Consider the following 22,742-nt stretch of genomic DNA (forward strand, 5'->3'; position numbering starts at 1 on the left):
GGGGGGGGGGGGGGTCGAACGAGGGGCTCGAGAACTTCATTTCCCAAAATACTCCGCGGGACTCCATCTCCCAGAGCGCCCCGCGAGTGCCCCGAGGGCAGGGACTCCGTTTCCCAGAGCGCCTCGCGGACTCAGTTTCCCAGTGCGCCCCCGCGCCGCCGGGCGCCTACCGGACCCGGACGCTGTGGCCGGTTCGCTACGCTGGGTGGCGGGCCTCGCCGGGCCGGTTTCCCGGCGGCGACGGCGGCGCGATGGACAGCCCCGAGGTCACCTTCACGCTGGCCTATCTGGTGTTCGCCGTGTGCTTCGTGTTCACCCCCACCGAGTTCCACTCGGCCGGGCTCACGGTGCAGAACCTGCTGTCGGGCTGGCTGGGCAGCGAGGACGCCGCCTTCGTGCCCTATCACCTGCGCCGCACGGCCGCCACGCTGCTGTGCCACTCGCTGCTGCCCCTCGGTGAGCCCGGGGCCGACCTCCGGAACCCGGAGCGGGAGGGACGGGGGGCGGGGTCCTGTGCTGGAGAGCCGAGGCTGCGGGCGGAACGCCCGTGTGCTCGGGGAAGTGCTGCCCCTTGCAGGTACCTGGCGGAGAGGCGGGCTCAGAACCCTGGGGAAGGGGGTGCTCTGCTCACTGGGGCAAGCGGTGAGCTGGCTCTCGGGGGACAGGTCCCTCGAATCGAGGTATGAGTTAACTGATGCCCCTAGGGGTGGCCTGTTCCAATCTCCTTGGAAGGTGGGCGCAGTAAAGGCAGGCAGAGAGGGTGACGGCAGTCGAGTGTCATTTCCGCCTCCAGTGGATCTTCCTGACTCAGAGATCGAACCCTCATCTCCTGCATTGGCAGGCAGGATCTTTGCCACTGAACACTAGGGAAGGCCCCCACCCTCACCCCTACCCTTTAAAAAAATATAATTTTATTCATGGATGTGCTGGGTCTTCATTGTTGCCCGAGGTCTTTCTCTAGTTGCGTGGGAGATACTCTGTTGCAAGCCTTAAAGCCCGCAGATTTCAGTAGTTGTGGCACCAGGGCTTAGTTGCTCTGCAGCATGTGGAATCTTCCGGGACCAGAAATCAAACCCATGTCCTCCGCATTGGCAGGCCGATTCTTAACCGCTGCACGGCCTGGGAAGTCCTAGAGAAGCCCTTTTGGAACTTCAGAGAAGTGTTGTTTATTGCCACATGAGTTACTTATGTATCAGTTTGATCAATAGCATCTATTACTAATTTTGCAACTTCAAACCCTTCCTGCAGTTGACTGTCTACATTATTAACTTTGACATGCAAATTGGCCCCCATCTGGCCACCAGGGGCCTGGAGCTGGCTCCCGTGTGCCTTGCTCTTGACACTGTTTGTTTACTGTCTGGCCCACGGCGTCCCGGCTCTGGGATGGGCCATACTCTGGTCTGCTTCCTCAGAGTAGGTGGGACCCAGAGGCTGAGATCCAGTCCCAAGACGGCCCGTGGGCAGCTCTGCATTGGGTGATACCAGATCCTTGTGCTTATTTTTGCTTTTCTAGGATTTTCTCATTTTATGTCCTCTACTCATATGTGGTTTTACAAAGCTAAAGTAGTAAGATGAGAATGTTTTCTGCTCACTGGAGAAGTACTCAGTTGAGTCATCTATGGAGCTGGACAAGGCCCACCTGCCCTGGGGTACCATGGCCTTGCCCTGGGAGCTGACTGTGGCAGAGGGCCAGATCCAAGGCTGGGGATTAAAGGAAGAGGCCTCCCCCAGTCCCATCAAGGGACAGGGACAGCACTGGGAAGGCCGGCAGCCGGGCAGTCCCAACCTCTGCTGAAGCCTGCCCGTCCCTTTTAGGCTACTATGTGGGCATGTGCTTCGCAGCCTCGGAAAAGCAGCTCTACTTCCCCAGCCAGACCCCGGAGACCTGGCGGGCCTTCCTCCTGCTAGCGCTGATGCTGCCCGCCGTCGCCTGCACCCTGACCTACCACTGGGCCCGGGACCGGTGGGCCCGCCACCCCCTGGCCCGCACCCTGGCCCTCTATGCCCTCCCACAGTCGGGCTGGCGCGCCGTGGCTTCCTCCGTGAACGCGGAGTTCCGGCGGATTGACAAGTTTGCCACGGGGGTGCCGGGTGCCCGTGTGATCGTGACGGACACGTGGGTGTTGAAGGTGACCACGTACCGCGTGCACGTGGCCCGGCAGCAGGACGCGCACCTGACCCTGACGGAGTCCCAGCAGCACGACCTCGCCCCAGACTCGCACCTGCCCGTGCAGCTGCTCACCATCCGCGTGGCCAGCGCCAACCCTGCCGTGCAGGCCTTCGACATCCGGTAGGCGGGCCTGCAGCTGCGGCCGCTGGGGTGGTGCACCCTTGGTCTGCCCTTGGTGTTGCTCAGGGGCCGGGGTGGCTGGGAGCTGGTCCCTCCGGAGTGCCCCTCCCTCAGGTCCTCTGCGTTTCCCCTTTCGTCCCAGCCTGCTCTGAGCTGTCTTCCCGGCGTCTCGGCAGGAGCACACGGGGGGGTGTCTGGGGGCCACTGGATAGGACGGATGCTCGGTGGCTCCCTCAGCCCTGAGCCTGGGCTGGGGCTGAGGTGCTCCTGGTCTAGTTCAGGCTGTGGCAGGCCTGCCCGCCCCTCCTGGACCCGTCTTGGGCCTGAACCTGCCGAGGGCCAGGCCCTCTGCCGCAGCTGCAGTTCTCTCACCCTCTGGGCCCCTCTGCATGTCCCAAGGAGAGGCCCGTGGGCAGCACTGGGCCAGTGGGCTCTGGACCCACGGGCATCTCTAGTGGGCCCCGCCCAGCAGCGTCCACCTCTACAGGCTGAACTCCACGGAGTACGGCGAGCTGTGTGAGAAGCTCCGGGCGCCCATCCGCAGCGTGGCCAACGTGGTCATCCACCAGAGCCTGGGCGACCTCTTCCTGGAGACCTTCGCCTCCCTGGTGGAGGTCAACCCGGCCTACTCGGTCCCCAGCAGCCAGGTAGGGGGCTGGGCAGGGGAGGTGGGTTCCCACAGCTGGGCCGCCATGGACCGCCTCTCCTGGGGTGGGGGCAGGACCCCCATCCCCAGGGCAGCCCGACCGAGCTTCCTCTGACCACCTGGCCTGCCTGCAGGACCTGGAGGCCTGCATCGGCTGCATGCAGACTCGGGCCAGCGTGAAGCTGGTGAAGCACTGCCAGGCGGCGGCCGCGGGCGAGTGCCAGCAGTGCCGCTGCCGACCCATGTGGTGCCTCACCTGCATGGGCAAGTGGTTCGCCAGCCGCCAGGACCCGCAGCGCCCCGACACCTGGCTGGCCAGCCGCGTGCCCTGCCCCACCTGCCGCGCACGCTTCTGTATCCGGGACGTGTGCGCCGTGCGCTGAGCCCCCTGGGGGGACCCTGCGGCCGCCTTCAGGGGAAGACAGGCCCCTCCTGGGCGCTGCTGTGGGCAGATCTTCGGTGCGGCGACTCACTGGTGCCCCGGGGCTGCGGAAAGGCCTGGCTGCGGTTTCGGCAGAGCCTTCCTGCTAGTCTTCAGCACTTCTGCCTCCTTCACTCTCTGTTCTTCCGACCAGGGGTCAGTGCTGGGCACGCAGAACGTGGTGTCGGGTCCATCTCCAGAGCATTCTGGGGCCCCTGAGCTGTGTTCTGGGCGACCCCGTGGTCTGCCCCAGATGACCCTAACCTAGCCACTTGCCTTAAATGTATGGGGCACAAAAGTCTTAACTGCTCCTCAGTTACACGACAGACCTGGATTTGTCTACGACTGCAGTCTGTCACGCTTCCACTGCCAGGCTGGCCGCTGGCCCTGCGGCATGGGCGCCCTCCTCACGAGGCTGCTCTGAGGACCCAGTGCAGAGCCTGGCGGTGGAGGGCACGAGCATTGCCCAGGGCCTCCTGGTGACCGCGGCCAGCCGAGGGCGCCCTCCTGGGTGGGGTGGCCCCCATCTGCCCCCTACCCAGGGATGCCTCGGGCTTTCCATCAGGGCCTGTTTTCACCTTTCCCTTAGCCGAGTGCATGTGGGGCTGCCCACCCCTTTGAGGGGCCTGTGACCACGTGCCTTCTGGTGCTCCCACGAGTCCAGGGAATGGGCTGTCTCAGACTCCTGGTTGCGCGGCAACATCTTGTATCCAGACAGCAAGATTGTGGGGACCCAGCATGAGGCTCCCCACAGGCCCCCCCGCTTCAGAGGGGAGTGCCTAGCAGCAAGGCAATGACAGCCGTCTTCCCAATTCTTGGTGGTGAGGTGGAGGGCAGGGAGGAGAGTGCTGGGCTCCTGGGTACAGCTTTGAATGTGGCTGTTGGAGGGGCCCTAAGCCTCCTAAACTTGGTCCTTCTAAGCAGGTTAGATGGAATGAACTCAACCAAGGCTGCACTGAGCCCAGAGATTTGGAAGTGAGCAAGCCCAGATTCGTGGTCTTCCGGGGGCACCCACAGGGGACAGCCATCAGAAGGGCAGCCAGGAGCCATGCCCGGCCTCAGCCTGGAATTTCAAACTCTGGCAAGGGAGAGCCAGGCCTGGGGTTGTCTTTTCTACAAGAGAGGGTTACTTAGTTTTATAAAGATATACCTATTGTAGCAAAGTAGTATGCTGTTGAATAAAACGTTAGTATGAAGTTGTCAATATTTCGTTTCTCCTGATACTCAAACAATTGGGGCGAGGCCATCTTAGAAATGGCCTCTTTAATGTGCGTCTTTTCTTCAGAATAAAGGGAGGCAGACTCTTCAGGAATCTTCCCCTGATATTCTAGCTGGGGTCTCAAAAAGCTCACTTCCAGGGAACCTTTGTGGATGGGTCCTGGAGGGTGGGGGTGGGGGGTCAGCATACACGTGCTCTGGATGCAGGGGCCCACGTGAAGGACACTGGTGATCCAAGGTGGTGAGCCCTGCTGGGTGAGGCCTCCAGCCATGTGCTTGCTGCTGGGTCCCACGTGGAGCCTGCTGGCACAGCCGCTTGGCTGGGAGGGCTCCTCAGCAGCACAAGCTCCCTACTCCCTTATGCTGCTGCTGGACCCTGAACATGTTTATAAAGTACATGCAACCCACTGAAAGCCAGTGGACTGAAATTTACTATATCTTGGAGATACTTGATTTTTTTTCACTATAGTCCTTCTCTGATAGTTTAGTCACTAAGTCATGTCTGACTCTGACCTCACGTGTTACCGAGTCCAAGCTCGCTCTGATCACTGCACAGTAGGCCAGTGAATTGGGCGAGGTGTTGAGGCAAGGAATACTTTATTCTGAGAGCCGGCTGACTGAGAAGGCGGCAGACTGTCTCAAAACAGCCATGTCATTGGGGTCAGGACGCCAGATTGTTTCATAGGTCAGAGATGGGGGAGGCGAAGGAACAGTAAAAAGGCCATTAATCTTGCAAATATCTCCTAGAATTGCAAGCCTTATGCAGGGTATATGTTAATTTCTTCCCGCCTTCTACAGGTGGACAGGGTTCTGAACGAAAGGCACTTTAGAGTCTGGCAGAGAAGCAGGATTCTCTGAGGCGGGGTTTATGTATGATTGTCAAAACAGTTCCAGCATGGAGTCAGAATTGGCTTTTCCCTAAAACGTGGACTGTAGCCCGCCAGTCTCCTCTGCCCGTGGGATTTCCCAGGCCTGAATACTGGAGTGGGTTGCCGTTTCCTTCTCCAGGAGATCTTCCCAACCCTGGGATCTAACCCAAGTCTCTTATCTTTATTTGCACACAAGTATCACCACCTAATGCATGGAGACTGGCCAAAGGCCCAGCCCAGTGAGGGGGTGTAGGGAAGGGAAGGAAGGGGTATGTGTGTGTGAAGAACGTGTAGTAGACTCACAGGTGTGTGTGTGTGAAAAACGTGACATAAGGCTCAGGGGTCTGGGCATCTGACGCCGGCAGCGGGTTTCCGGGGCGCGAAGCCTGCAGCCCGAGGCGCCTCCTCTTCCGGGTTCCGGGTTCCCGCCAGCGCGGACAAAGTCTGGCGGGCCGACCAATCGGAGAGCGCCCCGAACCTGGGCTAGGCCAATCGGAGCCGCGCGCCTGGCCCCCCCCCCGGGCGCGCCCGTGTCGCCGGCCCCCGAATCTCCCGCCAATCCTCCTACCCACCCCCCCCCCACCCCGCCCGCGAAGGCGCGGCCAATCAGCATCGAGCGGCCCGGCGGCCCGGCCGCCTCCATGGCGGAGGGGACGACCTTTCCTGAGGGCCTCGCCCCAGTCGCCCCGGCGGAGCCCCTTCGCCGCCCGCGTGGCCGTGCGCGGGGCGGCGGTTTCGCGGCGGCCGCCCCGGCCTGGGCCCCCACCCCGCGCGGCGCGCGCCGCCCTCCGGGCCTCCCCCCTCCCCCCCCCGGGCCCCGGCCCGATGGTCTCGCCGGCGGCGCGCGCGGGAGCCTGGGGGCGGGCGGCGCCTATAAGGGCGGCTGGGGGCGGGGCGCGCGGCAGTCGGCGCCGCGCGGAGAGGAGCCCGCGCCCCCGGAGCCCCGAGCCCGCTCGCCGCGTCGCCATGGCCTACAGGCCGCGCAGCCCCGCCGGCTACGAGAGCCGCCGCGGCAACGACGCCAGGTGAGGTCGGGCCGCCGCAGGGGGTGCCCCCGGGCGGGGCGGGGGTGGGGGGCGGCCCGGGCCGGCTCGCTCTGACGCGGTCTCTCGTCGCCAGCCCTCCGCCCCCCGCGCGTTGGAGCCTCGGACGCAAGCGCACGGCCGACGGGAGGCGCCGGAAGCCCGAAGACGCCGAGGGCCTCGCCAGGCCGCGCAGCGCTCAGAGACCCGACAGGTGGGGCCCTCGCGGCGGCTCGGGCGGCCGGGGCGGAGGCTCCCCGCCGCTGGCTGCCTGGCTGGGGGTCGCCGCTCGGGGCGCCCCTGGGTCCCCACCCCGGGGGAGTCCCGGCCCCTGAGGATCCGAGGAGGCGTCTCAGTGACGGGTGCCGACAAAACTGGGCTCAGTCTCGGGCCGCGGGCCCTGCTAGGCGCCAGGGATGGCCTGGAGGGCCTCCAGAAACTTCAGAGAGCGTTCCAGCAGGGCGAGTCGGGCTCCCCCGCGAAAGAGTCGGGGCCGTTCCGTGTTGCAGCAGTTGCAGAAGGTGGGCGCCAGGACCCTCCCTCCACCCTGAGGCTCCGGAGGCGCTTCCCCTCTGAGGAGCCTTGGCCATTCTCAGGCAGCGTGCAGTTTTCTTGAGTGTTTTCTAGGCGGGGCAGCGTGCTGCGGAGGTCAAGACACTGCCAACCGTGGTTTCTTTTTTGTTGTGCTTATACTCTGACACAGGTGGGTCAGCAAGGCAGACGAGGTATTTCAGGGAAACGAGTGGCTGAAGAGTACACGCAGGGGGTGTCCGGTGGTGAAGGCCGGCCTGCTCTTCACATCCGTGGTCTGGCAAGGCCTCGGTCGGGATGAGCTGGGAGGTGGTCCCTTGAGGATCCACACACTGGGGCCCTCAGGGGGGGATGCATTTAGCTAGTGTGAGGACTGGCTGGAGGAGGACAAGGGTGGGGGCAGCTGCCAAGTCAGGCGAAAGGGGCGGTGAAGACTGAGCAGTGGAGATGGTATAAGGAGCGTGTAGCTTCGGTTAGGCTTCCAAGGCAGGACTCTCGGTACTTGCTGATGGGTTGAGGGGCTGGTGCAGGGAGGAGTCAAAGACGACTCCAGCTTTGAGACCTGGAGACCTTGGTCTCTTATGAAACCTTGTTACCAAGATGAAGAGGATGGTGTGGACCAGACCTGGTCTGCGGAAGGAATCAGTGATTAGGCTCTAAGGTTTTCAGATGAGTAAAGGAAAGATACTGAGAAAGCAGCATCTAACAGTCTGGGTTGGGAGGCACAGATTGAGTTATCAGCACACATGTGACTTTTAAAGATGTGAGAGATGTGGGAAGGATCCTGGGGAAAGGTGTGAGAGGAGGAGAGGCTCTAACAGCCCTGGGGCTAGATGTGAGGAATAGGTTATTGTTTACTTGCTAAGTGGAGTTCAGCTCTTTGTGACCCCATGGACTGCGGCACTCCAGGCTTCCCCGTCCTTCACCGTGTTCTGGAGTTTGCTCAAACTCATGTCCACTGAGTCGGTGATGCCATCCAGCCATCTCACCCTCTGTTGCCCCTTTCTCCTCCTGCCTTCCATCTTTCCCAGTGTTGGAGTCTTTTCCAGTAAGTTGGCTCTTCACATCAGGTGGCTAAAGTGTTGGAGCTTCAGCTTCAGTCCTTGAAATGAATAGTCAGGGTTGATTTACTTGTTGTCCAAAGGACTCTCAAGAGTCTTCTCCAGCACCACAGTTTGAAAGCATCAGTTCTTTGGTACTCAGCCTTCTTTATGGTTCAACTCTAACATCCATGCATGGTTACTGGAAGAACCACAGCTTTGACCATATGGACCTTTGTTGGCAAAGTGATATCTCTGAGTTTTAATACAATGTCTAGGTTTGTCGTAGCTTTCCTTCCCAGGAGCAAGTGTCTATTAATTTCACGGCTGCAGTCACCATCCTCAGTGATTTTGGAACCCAAGAAAATTGTTTCCCCATCTATTTGCTGTAAAGTGTTGGGACCGGATGCCGTGATCTTAGTTGTTTGAATGTTGAGTTTCAAGCCAGCTTTTTCACCCCTCTTTCATCCTCATCAAGAGGCTCTTTAGTTCCTCTTTTTGCCATTTAAGTGGTATCATCTGCATATCTGAGGTTATTGATGTTTTCCTGGCAGTTGATTCCAGTTTGTGATTCATCCAGCCCGGCATTTCGCATGATGTACTGTGCATATAAGTTAAATAAGCAGAGTGATGATACACAGCTTGATTGTACTCCTTTCCCAGTCCGTTGTTCCATATCCGGTTCTAACTGTTGCTTCTTGACCTGCATACAGGTTTCTCAGGAGGCAGGTCAGGTGGTCTGGTATTCCCATCTCGAGAATTTTCCACACAAAGTCTTTCAGGTAGTCAATGAAGCAGAAGTAGATGTTTTTCTGGAATTCCATTGCTTTCTCCGTGAGCCCGTCAGTGTTGACAATTTGATCTTTGGTTCCTCTGCCTTTTCTAAATCTAGCTTAGACGTCTGAAAGTTCTCGATTCACATACTTTTGAGGCTTAGCTTGAAGGATTTGAGCATTACCTTGCCAGCATGTGAAGTGAGCACACTTGTACAGTACTTTGAACATTCTTTGGCATTATCACAAAGCTATCTTTGAGATCAAGCTCTGACCCCTGCAGTGATCTCCCTTTTAACTGAAGACAAAATGTTAAGTCCTTAACTGCTTAATTGCTCTAAAGTTCCTTTGTACCCTGGGATTCCGCCTGGCTCACAGCCACTCCGGCCTGCTGGCTCCTGTGCCAGTAGTGTTCCTGCCCTGGGGCACTGCCCCCGCCATTCGTTCTGTGTGCTTTTATCCCCACAGTCCCCTGTGGTGGCGGTGGGGAATGCATGCAGCTTCTTGGAGAGTGGAGCCATCCACATCCCCACGAGTGCAAGAACTGACCCCTTTGGAGGGACGTTAGCTCAGTCTGTAAATAAAGGTTTATCTTCCATTTGAGCACTTGCCCCACAAGTACTCTGATCCCAAGCTAGGGTGAGGTGGTGAGTGTAATTTGCCTAATCTAAAACATGAGTTTCAGTTCCACAAAAGGTAGTTTCTGTTGAGCTACCAAAATGTGAGATGGAGTAAAAGGGCGTGGCTCAGTTGCCAAGTTGTGTCTGACTTTCCGTCCCCACGGACTACAGCTGCCAGGTTTCCCTGTCCTTCATTAGCCCCCTGAGTTTGCTCAAACTCATGTCCATTGAGTCAGTGATGTCAGCTAACCGTCTCATCCTTTGTCCCCCCTTCTCTTGCCCTCACTCTTTCCCAGCATCAGAGTCTTTTCCAGTGAGTTGGCTCTTCACATCAGGTGGCCACATTGTTAGAGCTCCTGCATCAGTCTTTCCAATGAATGTTCAGGGTGGATTTCCTTTAGGATTGATGGTTTGATCTCTCTGCTGTCCAAGGGACTCTCAAAGAATCTTTTCAGTGCCTTTTAAAGGTTGAGGCACCTGTTGTGGCTGGGAAATGCAGACCTGGGCCTCTTGACAAACTCTGCAGAGTGTTGAGGCCTAACCCTGGGCACACCTCCATTTGATTTTCCTCTTATGTCTGTGATACAAGCTTGAGTCATTTTAACTTGTTCATTAATTTGATTTCAGACCCTGCCAACCGTATTTATACTGTGGAAATTTGTTTTTAGGATTTGGGTTTTTCTGGTTGTGTAACTAAGGGAAGAAATGATAATTACTTAAGGGGGTTATTCTTTGGTTATTGCTGTTGCATTTTCAAAGCATGCCATTGAGTTTTCAGCTAGAATATATAAAATTGTTTATTGTTGCAGTTGAGGTTAGTTTCTCTTTTTGATGTACCAGTAGTGGCCAATAGAAAGTTGAGGACGAAAGATAAAAATGTGAGTTTACATCTTATCTATAAGTAACAGACATACTAACAATTCTAGCTGCCAGAATTCTTGGCATTAAGCCCCATGCTTTCAAATTGCCTGAACTTGACTAAAGATTTCCTTGAGTTCTAGATAGAACTGAGCTCCTAGATTAAATGTATCCAACTCTAGGGGTGCCTTTATCCGACCAAGCACTGATGTGGTAAGAGCTCTGGAGGAAATTTTTATTCCCCACGTTTTAATTATGATGCAATATATTCTGAACCGTTAATTGCATGCATCTGGAAATAAATAGTAGCCACATTTCCTAGGTGTTGGTCACTCTGCTTAGCACTGAGAATGTAGTAACTGCAATCTTTCTTTAAAATCCTTTTGAGAAAACAAAACTCTCTTTACAGAAGAAGTTGTGTTAGATAAGTGCACTTCTTGGTGCTGTTGACTTGGTCTGCCTTTCCCCCCCATGGACTGTGTCCTCACGATCTAGCCGATACTGGCACATAGGAAGTGCATGGTGGTTTACCAGAGCCCAGAGAGGCTTGGAGCGAATTGCTGGAACTCGGTGAACTAGCTGATTACTCCGGAGCCCATTTTCTTGGCACTCTCCAAACAACCTCAGAAAATTTCCTGATGTATGATTTGAAAGGAAACTGAAAGTTGTGTCATGGTTCAAATGTGCCTTTTCATTGTTTTGCAGCTTCACCACTCCTGAAGGCCCTAAGCCCCGTTCTCGATGTTCAGACTGGGCAAGTGCGGTGGAAGAAGATGAAATGAGGACCAGGGTTAACAAAGAAATCGCAAGGTGTGTATCATAGACCACTTCGAAGGGTTCTCTGTGGTGTTTTAAAGTGTATATGAAAATTTGAGGCATATCCTAAAGTAGTGGTGGGCCCCCAACCAGCCACATCACAGCTCCTGGGAACTTGTGGGAAATGGGGGTTTTCAGGCCTGCTGGATGGGAACCTGGGTGGGGTCCAGCCCTCTCTTAAGCCCTTCAGTTGAGCCTGCCCACTGACGTTTGCGGACCAGCGTCTTGGGGCTGTCCTGGGGTGGCTGCGGGTGGACAGTGGCCGCCTGGGCTGCAGACGGCCATGGCCACGTGCTCTGGCCTGCCATCCTGCCTGCTCCCACTCCACTGGGGAGTGCGCTCTTGACTGACACCTGCCTCGGGTAACAGCTCAGAAATGCCAGAGTGCAGGGAAGTCCCTGACTTGGGATCTGTGAACCCTTTGCAGGCCTGCCCAAAGTTGTGTGTGTTCAAGTTCAGTTTCAAGCTACTTCCTCTTCCTCAGCTCCTTACAGTTCAGAAGATGATGGCACTCTTCACCCCGCCTACCCCAGGACGACACTCTCCCTGGTGTTTCGGGGCCTTTCTTCCATTTGATGGATGCCATCCAATCCACTGAATGAGCCTTGAGTTAAAATGCTGTGGCTTGAGATTAACTGAAGTATGTTGAGCCAGGAGTCTGTTGGTTCCTAATTCGGAGGCGAAGGTCTGTCCTCACCGTGAGCAGGGAAGTGGAGCCAGACGCTTCCCCTCCACTGCGGTGGTCAGTGGTGTTCAGAGCTGCCTCCATTGGAAAGGACACGGGCACACTTGGGTTTGGCTATGGCCACTTAAGGGGCCACTTAATTTCTTTCAGACATAAAAACGTATGTGGGCAGATACCTGCCTGGGTAGAAGAGTGAACCGGGAGTTGACAGGCCTGGAGTTCCAGCGTTCCTGCCTGGAGAATCCCAGCGATGCCGTAGCCTGGTGGCCTGACGTCTGTGGGGTTGCACAGAGTTGGACACGACTGAAGTGACTTAGTAGCAGCAGTATTTTGAATGAGTTGTATTTACATGGATGCTGATTTTTCTCAGCTGTGAGAAGTTAGGCGGTTGGGCTGGGCCTGTGCGGTTTCTGGGTCTGCTCACAGGTTTGTAACGACTCGGATCGTGTGTGTGTGTACTTTTCTTTGTTTCTTTCAACGGCGCTTGGCAGGCAGAATCTTGGTTCCCTGACCAGGGATTGAACCCCTGCTTCCTGCATTGGGCGTGTAGTCCTAACCGCTGCACTGTGGGGCCGCAGGGCTGTGTGTCTTGGTACCCCACTGTCGCCCCTTGCTGGGGACCGTCTCCAGCACCTGTTTGATGCAGGGAGACCCTGTCTGTCTTGACCCCCCTGTTGTTGAACTCCTCTTTGTTCCTCTCTGGATCACACCCTTTCTGATGGAAAGCCGCTGCCTCTGAGCAGACCAGGTGATGGAGCTTTTGATGGTGGTGGTCTGCCTTCCTTCCCACCAGGAGGTGAGGGGTGAGCGGTGAGCTCACTGTGTGTCAAGGCAGCTGGCTCGTACAACACACCGACAGCCTGAAAATTGGAAGATGGGCTTTAGTTACACCTGAAAGTGAAAGTGAAGTCGCTCAGTCACGTCCGACTCTTTGCGACCCTATGGGCTGTAGCCCACCAGGCTCCTCTGTCTGTGGGATTTTCCAGGCAAGAATACTGGAGTGGGTTGCCATTTTCTCAAGAGGATCTTCCCCACCCAGGGATCGGACTCCGGTCTCTCGCATTGCAGGCAGACTCTACCCTCTGAGCCACCAGGGAATCCCTTAGTCATACCTGAAAGGATTCCAGAAAGAATGAGACCCTACAGAAAATGATCTCAGGGACTAGTGTTTCGGTTCTCATGCGATGGCTCCAGACACACGGTCTCCTGGCGTCCAGACTTCACTGGGCCCCCCGCAGACTGGGGCAGGGTGAGGCACCACCGTGTGTGGCCTCTCTTGGACCCTATTGTGAACCTCTAGCTGGAGGCAGATTCCAGGTCCGATTGTTCTGTGTTTTTTTGGTTGGTGATGAGGCACCGCTATATGTGGTCTCTTGGACCCTGTCGTGAACCTAGCGGCAGTTTCCAGGTTAGATTGTTTTGTGTTTTATGGTTGGTGACATACCTTTGCAAAGTTCGGTGTTGGTTGATGCTGTGCTAGAAAGCAAATTCCCGGTGCATCCGCAAGGAAGGAGGTTGGGAGTGGGATGGTGTGCAGTTTTCCCAAGGTGAGTGGTGCCCAACAGGCATGTGTCTCGTTAATGAGTGATTGTGGTATTAGAAGTAAAGACTTCATTTCAGCTCACATTAGTTTTTCCTGAAGGTTTCAGGATTAGAGAGATGTGAATTTCCATGGTCTCACTACTTAACTGGCAGCAGTAGTTTTCTTTCAGAACTGGTTGCTTTAAGTAGCCTGTATGGTCTTGGCAAGTAGGCTTATCTTCTCACCAGAGAATGGTGATTTAAGGAGGTTGAAAATGAAAGAAGCCACCTTACTGTGACTGTTGCGTAATCCACTTACCAGACCACACCCTCAGAGAGGCTTTGTAGCTCTAGAAGCATTGTGTTGATTTCTGTACCTTTGTAAAAACAGCAACATTTATTTACTTTGCTCTCAGATATAAAAGGAAACTCCTCATCAATGATTTTGGAAGAGAGAGAAAGTCATCATCAGGAAGGTAAATGCTGTGTAATCATTTCTTTTCTAATTAATAACCCTGTGACTTACTCATGAAAAATACGGTGAACATGTGAAGGTGAAATGCTGACTCTCAATAGTATTTTCTATTTTGTCTGTTCTTCACTGATTTGAAATACGTGTCCTGTACTAAATCTCTGTATCTTCAGATTCTAGACTGTTCTGGAGTTAATACAGTTTGGAAACCCAGCGGGCACGTGCTCTGTCATTGTGTTGACACATTTTCTTATGTAATGATCTTGTTTGTGAGGTTCGCTGTGTTAATTTCATTTTGTTTAGTTCCGATTCGAAGGAGTCTGTGTCCGCGTTGCCAGCCGACTTGGAGACGGATGAAAGTGTCCTGATGCGGAGACAGAAGCAGATCAACTATGGGAAGAACACCATCGCCTATGACCGCTACATTAAAGAAGTCCCCAGGTAAGCCTGTGCCGCCAGCGTGGGCTGGCCAGGTCATGGGCGTAGGTGGTGAATCTGATTCTGGGTGTAGTTCACCTGTTAAGAGCTGTATTATTAATGATCTTCAGGCACTTACATAAAGAGGAATATGTTGGTGACTGCGAAGCCAAGGACACGAAGACAAGTAACATTTTCGTAATTTAGAATGTTAGGTGATGTTTGTCAGGAATAGCTGTCTTGTAAATGTGAGACTGTTACCGTACATGACGGGGAAAGTTCAGTTCAGGTTGCAGATCGTAAAGCTTTTACTAGAGAAGACACTAGCCTTACCCAGTCTGCGTCAGCAGCATGCTTCCTGTTTCCCACTCAAGGATGCAGCGGGAGCTTTACAGGGCACGGGAGCTGCTGGGCTGAATGCAGGTGTCCTTTGCTGGAGCGTGGATTGCAAGGGAAGAGCAATCAGCGAGGTAGCGCTGTTCAGCTCCTGTGCACACGTGGGTCTAGCTGTGCACCAGGATCACCCCTCTCTCGCTGTAGGCACCTTCGACAGCCCGGCGTTCATCCCAAAACCCCCAACAAATTCAAGAAGTACAGTCGGCGGTCGTGGGACCAGCAGATCAGACTCTGGAAGGTGGCTCTGCATTTTTGGGATCCCCCAGCTGAAGAAGGATGTGATCTGCAAGAAATGTGCGTCTCTCTGGAGTCCTGTCCTCCCTGTCTGTCGTGACGGCAGCGGCTCTTGCTGTGTGGCAGGTCGCCCTGTATCCTGTCTGTCCTGCCTCTGCTCGTGTCTGAAGCTGGCGGTGTGGGCTCCAGGAGGTTCTAGAGGGAGGGATGTGCTTCCTGGGTTGGACCTACTGTTTGTAGCTACACCAGACTGATCTTGGTAGAGGTACATGGGGTTTTCGTTGTTTTTTAAGATAAAACGTTTTGAAAAGCTTGAGTAGTTTATGTTGAGTTAGGCAGCTCAGGGGCACAGAATCTGCAAGAGACTCGCAGATTGGTCCCTGGGTTGGGAAGACCCCCTGGAGAAGGAAGTGGCAGCCCATTCCAGTATTGCCTGGGAAATCCCATGGACGGAGGAGCCTGGCGGGCTACAGTCCACGGGGTCACAAAGAGTCACACGTGACTTAGGGACTAAACAGTAACAAGTAGCCATACTGAATAGTTAATTCACTTTGCTATACGGTAGAGACTAACACAAGCTCGTAAAGCAACTACACTCAGTAAAAGCTGGGGCTTCCCAGTTGGCTCAGAGGTAGAGAGTCTGCCTGCTGGTGCAGGAGACACAGGTTCAGTCCCTGGATCGGGAAGATCCCTGGAGGAGGAAAAACTCCAGTATTCTTGCCTGGAGAACCCCATGGACGGAGGATCCCAGTGTTCAGTCCACAGGGTTGCAGAAGGGTCAGATCTGACTTAGTGGCTGAACAGCAGTGTAAACGTGAGAGGCTTTCCCTTTTTTTTTTTTTTTTTGCCTACGGAAGGTTTTTCTTTTTAAACTATCCAGTGGAGAAGGCCTCGGGTTGAGCTTCTGCCATGTGGTGTGGATGCCGGCTGGGCGGGGAGACAGAAGCTGGCCTGCGGTTTTCTCCTCAGCTCCCTTGTCTGAACCTCTCCCTCCCTCATAGACCCAGTCAGTCGTCCGAGTGTCTGAGTTTCTGCTCTGAGCTGGGGACATTTATTAGAGACTGTCAGGTTTGAGGCGAGGTCTGATGCACGCCTCTATGAAGTTGGCCTCACTTCACAGGCATGCCTGCTTTCTTTCCAGTTGCCACTGTTGTCCCATTCTCTCTGTGAGCAGGAAATTGGAAACATGAGTGGCGGCGTGTAGTTTGGTTTGTCAGCGTGTGTCCCCCCAAACTGGGCTTTACTGTCACCACTTCTGCTTAGAGGGATGCTTGTGGGCGTGTACAGACAGTTGGCCACGCACAGGAGTGGGCAGCTTATTGTGTGCTCTGAGCATGGTGGGCATTGCGCCCGTGGTGGCCGCTGCCAGCCTTCCTCGGGGAGGATTCGGTGGGGGGGGCGTCCCCTCAGGGCGGAGGAGGTGCTGGGAGCGCGCGTGGCAGGCGGCGTGGCACTGGCAGGGTCTCCCGGAACCGGCCTGGTGTGCTCGTCTGCATCACGTGCCTCCTGGTTCCCTCACGTGGTGGCTGACGCATGTGTTCACTGCACAGACATCCTGTGGACCTTGGGGAGATGGAGACTGAGGCCGCAGAAAGCAGCTCTGAGTCCCAGACGAGCTCTCAGGACAACTTCGTAAGTGCCTTTCCCTGGGGGAATCTCCCACAAGTGCTGCGGGTTAATTGTTCCTGACATGCGCCCCTTGATAGACTGAAGCTGAGGCTGACATTCAGTTCTGATGCTCGGAAGCACCACTCTCTGACTTTACTGAAATTTCAGATTTGATGGACCCTTATTTTAGACTGTGAGTTCAGTCTGACTGATCAATACCATCGTTTTCATTTAGAAGTAGAAGGTCTTTTCTGGTTCTGTCATGTCAGTTAGGCCGTATAGTTTGTGCTGGTGAGTTGCTGGTGCAGGATCACCGGCTAGTTGTCAGAAGTGGAGAGATGCATTGGGCCTAGGGGTTTCCCCACATTTGCCAGGTTTTAAAAAGTACATGTTTTGGGGTAGAAAAAAAAAACCTTGAAAGATGAAAAGCAGTGTGCAGAATCCTTCGTCTCTTAATTCTGTGGTTACTGATTGAGTGCGGGTTCTTCTCTGCATGTGTACAAGCCACACAGACACGGCACTTCGCAGCAAAGCGTGCCTTTGTGATCACAGGGCTTCCCCAGAGGCTCAGCGGTAGAGTCTGCCTGCAGTGCAGGTGCCATCCCTGGGTTGGGAAGATCCCCTGGAGGAGGAGATGGCAACCCACTCTAGTGCTCTTGCCTGGGAAATCCCACGGACAGAGGAGCCTGATGGGCTGCAGTGTATGGGGTCTCAAAAAGTCAGACGTGACTGAAGCGACTGAGATCTCACTTGTTATTATGGAGCCTGCTCCAGTACTTGCATGTATAAATATCCTGCCCACTGAATGGAAAAACAGGTTAAAAACTAGAAGTAGTAAATGTTTTCTTGGGAAATTCAGACTTTATATAAGACCAGCTTATACTGTGGACAGCTGAGGAGCAGGTAAAAGCGAAGTGCACAGCTGCCTGCCTGCCTGCCGCCTGTCACCCTGGTAAACAGGTACCTGTCCCTCCAGTCACGGGGGCCACCTGCACCCCACGTCCTTTCTGTGACTGTGCGAGGTGTTAGAAGTGACTCAAACGCCAGTGTAGAAGGAGACAAAGATAACTGGTAAAGAATACAGCTACCGCAAGTGCTTTTTGAGGATTAGTAACCTGGAAACTTGTCAAATGAAAACAGGATACTTAGCCACAGGAGGACCTCAGGTTAGTGGGTGTTCAGATGCAGGCAGGACTGCAGAGAAACCCGAGCCAGATGATCTCGGCAAGCGGTGTCCTTGATCTGGATTAAGAGCGACCTTCGTCCCGGCTCAGCAAACGGATTCTGATCAGGATTCTGATCGTGCGCTTGTGATCAGACAAGTTGGGAGGAGCGGCTGTGCAGATAGAGGCAGGAGTCCCGGGGCCTCCAGGGGGAGGCAAAGCGGAGGTGGGGGATGTGGGAGGCCAGAGAGCAGTTTGGGTGGGAGCAGGTGAGCCGGCAGGTCTCCCGCAGGAGCGCGTGCCAGGGGGAGAGCTGTTCAGCTGAGCACAGACGCCGCAGTGTCACCGCGGTGCACAGAAGGCCACTGCCGCTCGAACAGGCCGTTCTGGCTGCCCGTTTGTCCCAGGGATACTCTTCACAGGTCCTTTTCTCTCTTGATCTGGAGTTTAATCAAGGTTACGCGTTTAATAGCCTCGTCTCTCTAGTTCCCTGTGGTTTAGAGTAGTCTTCCTGCCTTCCCCCACAAGATGACTTCCTAGAGGGGTTCAGGCTCCTCGGTGGGCGGGCTGTCGTGTTGGCCCCTTAGATTAGATTCAGGTTGAACACCTTGGCTCCTGTTTTGGGGTGAAGTGAGGTTGCGTCACCCCAGGGCCAGAGCTGAGGGGAATGCCCTGCCTGGTTTCAGGCGCTTGGCGGTGGTTCTGAGCCACGGCATCGTGGCTCATCCACATCGGCTCCCGTCACCTTGAGCAGCTGAAGCTCAGAGGCCTTAAAGGGTCGCTCAGTTTCTCATGGGGCAGGGTTGGGGGCTGGACTTTGAGAGGTCAGCTAAAGTTGGACATTATCTGCAATTGTTAATTAACCAACTTCTGGATTCTCTCCCGGGAGTTCCCTGCATTCCTGGGGAGTCTGAGTCCCCCAGAGGTTGAGCAGCCCTGCTCAGCGCCCTCCAGCAGCAAGTCGGGTGCCCCAGGGGCCGCTGAGACTGTGCTTCTGTCTTCCAGGACATGTTCTGCGGCGGCACTCCCACCAAAGTCAGGCACGTGGACCACCAGGCGGAGGACGAGTTTGACTTGGAGGCCTGTTTAACGGAGCCCCTGAGAGACTTCTCGGCCATGAGCTAACCGGCGCCACCTGGAGGCTGACTGCCCAGCATGCATCCTCGTGTGTAACTGGAGGTTCCTGTTAATAGCTTGCTGTCTCATGGGGAAGTGTTCTCGCCCCGTTTTCTTAAGAAATGTTGATTTTATGTATAGGGAGTGTACTTTGCATGTTTTAAATTGTAAATGGAACTAAATTCGAGGAAAATTTAACTTGAAGCAGTCTTGCACCAACATTAATCGCCTCATCTCCAGCACCCTTGACGTTAACCTGCTCCTCCACAGGTGATTTAACATTACCTGCTGAACATTGCAGGTGTGAAACTGCTACTCGTCAGCTGGCTGGTTTTGGTTTAACTGTGTTCTTGGGACCAGTCTGGCATCGACTTTCTTTACTGGTATCTGAATGAGTGTTCTCATAATCGGCTCCTTTACCATCTCTATGGAAAGCGTTAGTTTTCTGGCTGTTTATCAGTATGTCAAGATGGGATTTCTCCTCATACAGAGCACTGAATAGTCAAAGATACTAAACTGAGCTGATAAGTTAATGGATTTTATGTAAGTTATACAGTCTTAACTTGGTACTTGTAAATAGCACTAAGTGGGCCTTCTACCTATAATACTCCAAAAGTTAAGGCACCAGAGGGATTAGAATTTTTTTTTATAATCAGTTAATTCACTTTGTAAAATGGCTGTAAAGGATAATGTGTACAGATTTTCTGTTCGTATATTCAGTTGTAAACTTCCTAAGACTGTTCTGTTTCTATTGCTTTTGTATGGAATGACATTGCAAAAATAAAAACCTTCTTTAACTGACTTAAACTGTGTCTCCAGACAGACTGGCTGCTGGGTGCTGGCTGTGCTGGGAGGAGCCACGTCAGCGCCGGTCCTGGGCGCATGCACGGGGAGGGTGGACAAGGAGATGGTGAATGACCTCCTTTTAGTCGGGTTGCACCTCTGCCCTGGGGTCCTGGTCACGCTGAAGCGGGGTCCAGACCTTGGGTCTGGAGCCAGCCAGGTCCTGTGCCTGCCTGTCGGCCCCAGTCTGCTCCTGAAGGGAGTGTGTACCCTGCGGGCACCGGGAGGCCAGGGCCTTTCCGGGTCTGGGGACCAGGGCTATACAGTCCGCCCTGCAGCCTGAGGGGCTGCCCGCCCACGGTGCAGCTCTGCAGCCTGCAGCTCTGCCCGCAGCTCTGCCCACCTCCTTGGAAGTGACAGCTCCCTTTAAGCAAGGGGTGGGCTCTCGCCACTGTGTTCAAAGTGCTGTGCCGAGGCAGAAGCCCTTCCTGGTTTCGTCTCCTGTGCGGACCTTGCGCTGTCCAGCAGCCTCATGGGCGGGGGGACACAGACGGGCGCTCTAAGCCTGCGCTCAGGTACCTGGGGACAGAGAGTGACTGTGGCATCAGGTCCGAGGGCAGGAGGGCCGCCAGGCAGGGTGGAGGGTGGGAGACGCCTGCGTGTCCTGGGAGCGAGAGGTGTCAGGGAGCCAGGAGCGTTGGCCCCAGGGTGCGGCCAGCACAGAGGCCCAGAGTTGGGAGGCTGGTGGCCAGACTGTCCACACTCATGAGGGGCTCGGCCGGGGGTGCAGCGTGGGGGTGCCTCGGTGCCTGGGAGGGGTGAGGGCACTGGGAACCGAAGCAAAGCGGACCCATGCTCTGTAGTGACCGCTGGCAGCCCTGTGCACACAGGCGTGGAGGACAGACTGATGGGCTGGATGGGGTTTCTAGGCGGAGCCACAGAGGCGCCCCTGCTGGCCTAGCTCCTGGGGGGCAAGGCCGCTGTCTAGTTGGGGGCGGGCCCTTCCCAGTCCCGGCCTGCCCTCCCCAGAAGGGGCAGCAGGCAGTCCTTAGTGAAGCAGAGGGGGCTGTCAGGACTGTGGAGCTGGAGAGCCTTCCCATCTGAGACGCGCAGGACCCTGTCCCAAGGCAGAGAGGGCTTATTCCGAGGAGCCCTCCTGCATGGCCCCCACTCGGGTCCCCCAGACGGGCGTGGCTGCAGCAGCGGCCCCAGGCTCGGCCCGCCGTGCGCCGGGGTGTGCGTGACGGGGCTGAGGACAGAGTGCAGGGAAGTTGTCTCTTGCTCAGGTGTCCTCAGACCCTGAGGACCTTCACCTTGAGGCCTGGATTTAGGGGACTGTCCGTCAGAGCCTGTTCTCATGCCGGGAACCAGGGCTTCGGGCGGTGCTGATGGAGAGGGAGACTGGGGGGCCTTGGGAGCACTGTAAATAATCTGCGGCCGTAGCGTGGACAGTGCTGGACATAAGCGGGGTGAAGGAGGCAGGCTGGCTGGAGCAGAGGGTGAGGGGTGTGGTCTGGGGTGGGGGTCTTGGGCGGGAGGCAGGATACCCGATCAGGTTCTAGAAGAGTCACCCCGGCTACTGCTCTGGTGTCACATCTGTATTTTTAGGATGCTCTTAAGCACCGAGGAAATCTGTCTTCAGACTTCAGTTCCTGCCTGTTAGTGCTGCTAACATAATCTGGCCTCTCCACGTGAGTGTAACAAGTAACCGATCGGCTGGGACTGACTGGTCTTTATTCTTGACTCTTGTACTTCGAACCCAGAGGTGTCAGAACTCAATTACATTTGGCCAGCATGATTAATTCTTCACCGCACCAGGCTGATTGTGATCTTGTCGCCAGCGGAGATTCATTTTCCTGTCTCCCGTGTATAGCCGTGGTCGGCTTATCGGGGTTGTCATCCGCAGCCTGGGCCGCTCCTGTGCCAGGACGCTGTCTGTTTCTGCTGACCGCTGGGACCCTGCCATCAAGTTGCTGACCCTCTGCCTCTCTGGGAGGAAGATGCCGGTGACGCCTCCGGCGGGAGCAGGCAGCCTGCCTGAGCCAACGGCTGCGCTTCCACCAGGTGGTGTCTCTTCTGGGTAAGGGAGGGGTTACAGGAGTGGTTTTGTCCCAGGCAGGCCGACTCGAAAAGCCCTCCTGGGTGAAGTCACAGGATGGCAGTAGCTGAACTGGGAGGACCTTGATGTTAGCTGTTTTCTTGGAACCGGGGTGGGAGAGGGGTGTGTGCCTTTTTAATCACCAGTGTGTATATTTCATGTTTAAGAATCTTGAAGGGAGGCTTCCGTGGCTCAATGGCGAGGAAATCCGCCTGCCAGTGCAGGAGACACTGGTTCCATCTCTGGTCTGGGAAGATCCCACATGCGGGGGAGCAGGTAACCCTCAGAGCCCCGGCTACTGAAAGCCAGAGAGCCACGGCTGCCGAGCCCGCGCTCTCGAGCCCGGGAGCCACGGCTGCCGAGCCCGCGCTCTGGAGCCCGGGAGCCACGGCTGCCGAGCCCGCGCTCTGGAGCCTGGGAGCCACGGCTGCCGAGCCCGCGCTCTGGAGCCCGGGAGGCACGGCTGCCGAGCCTGCGCTCTGGAGCCCGGGAGCCACGGTTGCCGAGCCTGCACTCTGGAGCCACGGCTACTGAGCCTGAGCTCTGGAGCCCGGGAGCCACGGCTGCTGAGCCTGCAAGACCTAACGCCCGTGCTCAGCAACAGGAGGAAGCCCCGCAATGAGAAGTCTGCGCACCGCAGCGGGAGGGCAGCGCCTGCTCAGGGCAACTTAGAGAAGGGCCTGAGCAGCAACGAGGAAATAAACACATTAGTGAAACATTATTTTTTTAAGAGCAGGAAGAATCTTGGGGACTTCCCTGGTGGTGCAGTGGTTAAGACCGAGACCTCAGTGCAGGTGGCCTGGGTTCAGCCCTTCACTGGGGAACTAGATCCCACCCAGCACAGCCAAATAAATAACCTTTTTTAAAGGAAGAGTCTTGAGAGGGACTTCCCTGGTGGTTCGGTAGCTAAGACTGTGCCCCCAGTACAGGGGACCTGGGTTCAATCCGTGGTCAAAGAACTAGGTCCCACATGCAACTGAGACCCAGCACAGCCAAATTAAAAAAAAGAGTCTTGAGGATTTTTTTTGTTTGTTTCAGACTTTTGTTGCTTTCTTGTCAATATTTGCTTTGTAATTACATAAAAATTACATATTTTTACTGGAGTCTAAGCCACTTTGTAAAACGCACACTTCAGAGATGCCTGT

General features: G+C 55.5%; 2 protein-coding genes across 3 annotated transcripts; both read left to right on the forward strand.

Moving 5' to 3' along the window:
* The first annotated feature begins 13 nt into the window (after positions 1 to 13).
* Positions 14 to 15,507, forward strand: TMEM129 (transmembrane protein 129, E3 ubiquitin ligase). 2 transcript variants are annotated; one of them, XR_005720624.1, is made up of 5 exons: positions 14 to 456; positions 1,816 to 2,290; positions 2,778 to 2,937; positions 3,071 to 3,466; positions 15,495 to 15,507. XR_005720624.1 is itself a non-coding variant. In XM_040237702.1 (4 exons), the coding sequence occupies exons 1-4, from the start codon at positions 252 to 254 to the stop codon at positions 3,317 to 3,319; spliced, it is 1,089 nt and encodes a 362-aa protein (XP_040093636.1). In that variant the 5' UTR covers positions 14 to 251; the 3' UTR covers positions 3,320 to 4,665. The 2 variants fall into 2 exon arrangements, 1 of the variants encoding a protein (XP_040093636.1); XM_040237702.1 differs by lacking the exon at positions 15,495 to 15,507 and having other exon boundaries at positions 3,071 to 4,665.
* On the forward strand, positions 6,351 to 19,523 carry LOC120861838 (stem-loop binding protein). Its single transcript, XM_040237704.1, has 8 exons — positions 6,351 to 6,469; positions 6,564 to 6,680; positions 10,994 to 11,098; positions 13,727 to 13,786; positions 14,086 to 14,223; positions 14,740 to 14,889; positions 16,380 to 16,461; positions 18,606 to 19,523. The coding sequence occupies exons 1-8, from the start codon at positions 6,411 to 6,413 to the stop codon at positions 18,723 to 18,725; spliced, it is 831 nt and encodes a 276-aa protein (XP_040093638.1). The 5' UTR covers positions 6,351 to 6,410; the 3' UTR covers positions 18,726 to 19,523.
* Positions 19,524 to 22,742: the final 3,219 nt, after the last annotated feature.

This window comes from Oryx dammah, unplaced genomic scaffold (assembly GCF_014754425.2).
Source record: "Oryx dammah isolate SB20612 unplaced genomic scaffold, SCBI_Odam_1.1 HiC_scaffold_3, whole genome shotgun sequence".
NCBI lineage: Eukaryota > Metazoa > Chordata > Mammalia > Artiodactyla > Bovidae > Oryx > Oryx dammah.

Excerpts from the sequence above, each read along its gene's own strand:
- TMEM129 (XM_040237702.1), top strand. The coding sequence starts at position 252 with ATGGACAGCCCCGAGGTCACCTTCACGCTGGCCTATCTGGTGTTCGCC. Across the intron at positions 457-1,815 it reads CCACTCGCTGCTGCCCCTCG|GCTACTATGTGGGCATGTGC; the intron begins GTGAGCCCGGGG and ends CGTCCCTTTTAG. Across the intron at positions 2,938-3,070 it reads ACTCGGTCCCCAGCAGCCAG|GACCTGGAGGCCTGCATCGG; the intron begins GTAGGGGGCTGG and ends GCCTGCCTGCAG.
- LOC120861838 (XM_040237704.1), top strand. The coding sequence starts at position 6,411 with ATGGCCTACAGGCCGCGCAGCCCCGCCGGCTACGAGAGCCGCCGCGGC. Across the intron at positions 6,681-10,993 it reads AGCGCTCAGAGACCCGACAG|CTTCACCACTCCTGAAGGCC; the intron begins GTGGGGCCCTCG and ends ATTGTTTTGCAG. Across the intron at positions 13,787-14,085 it reads AGAAAGTCATCATCAGGAAG|TTCCGATTCGAAGGAGTCTG; the intron begins GTAAATGCTGTG and ends CATTTTGTTTAG.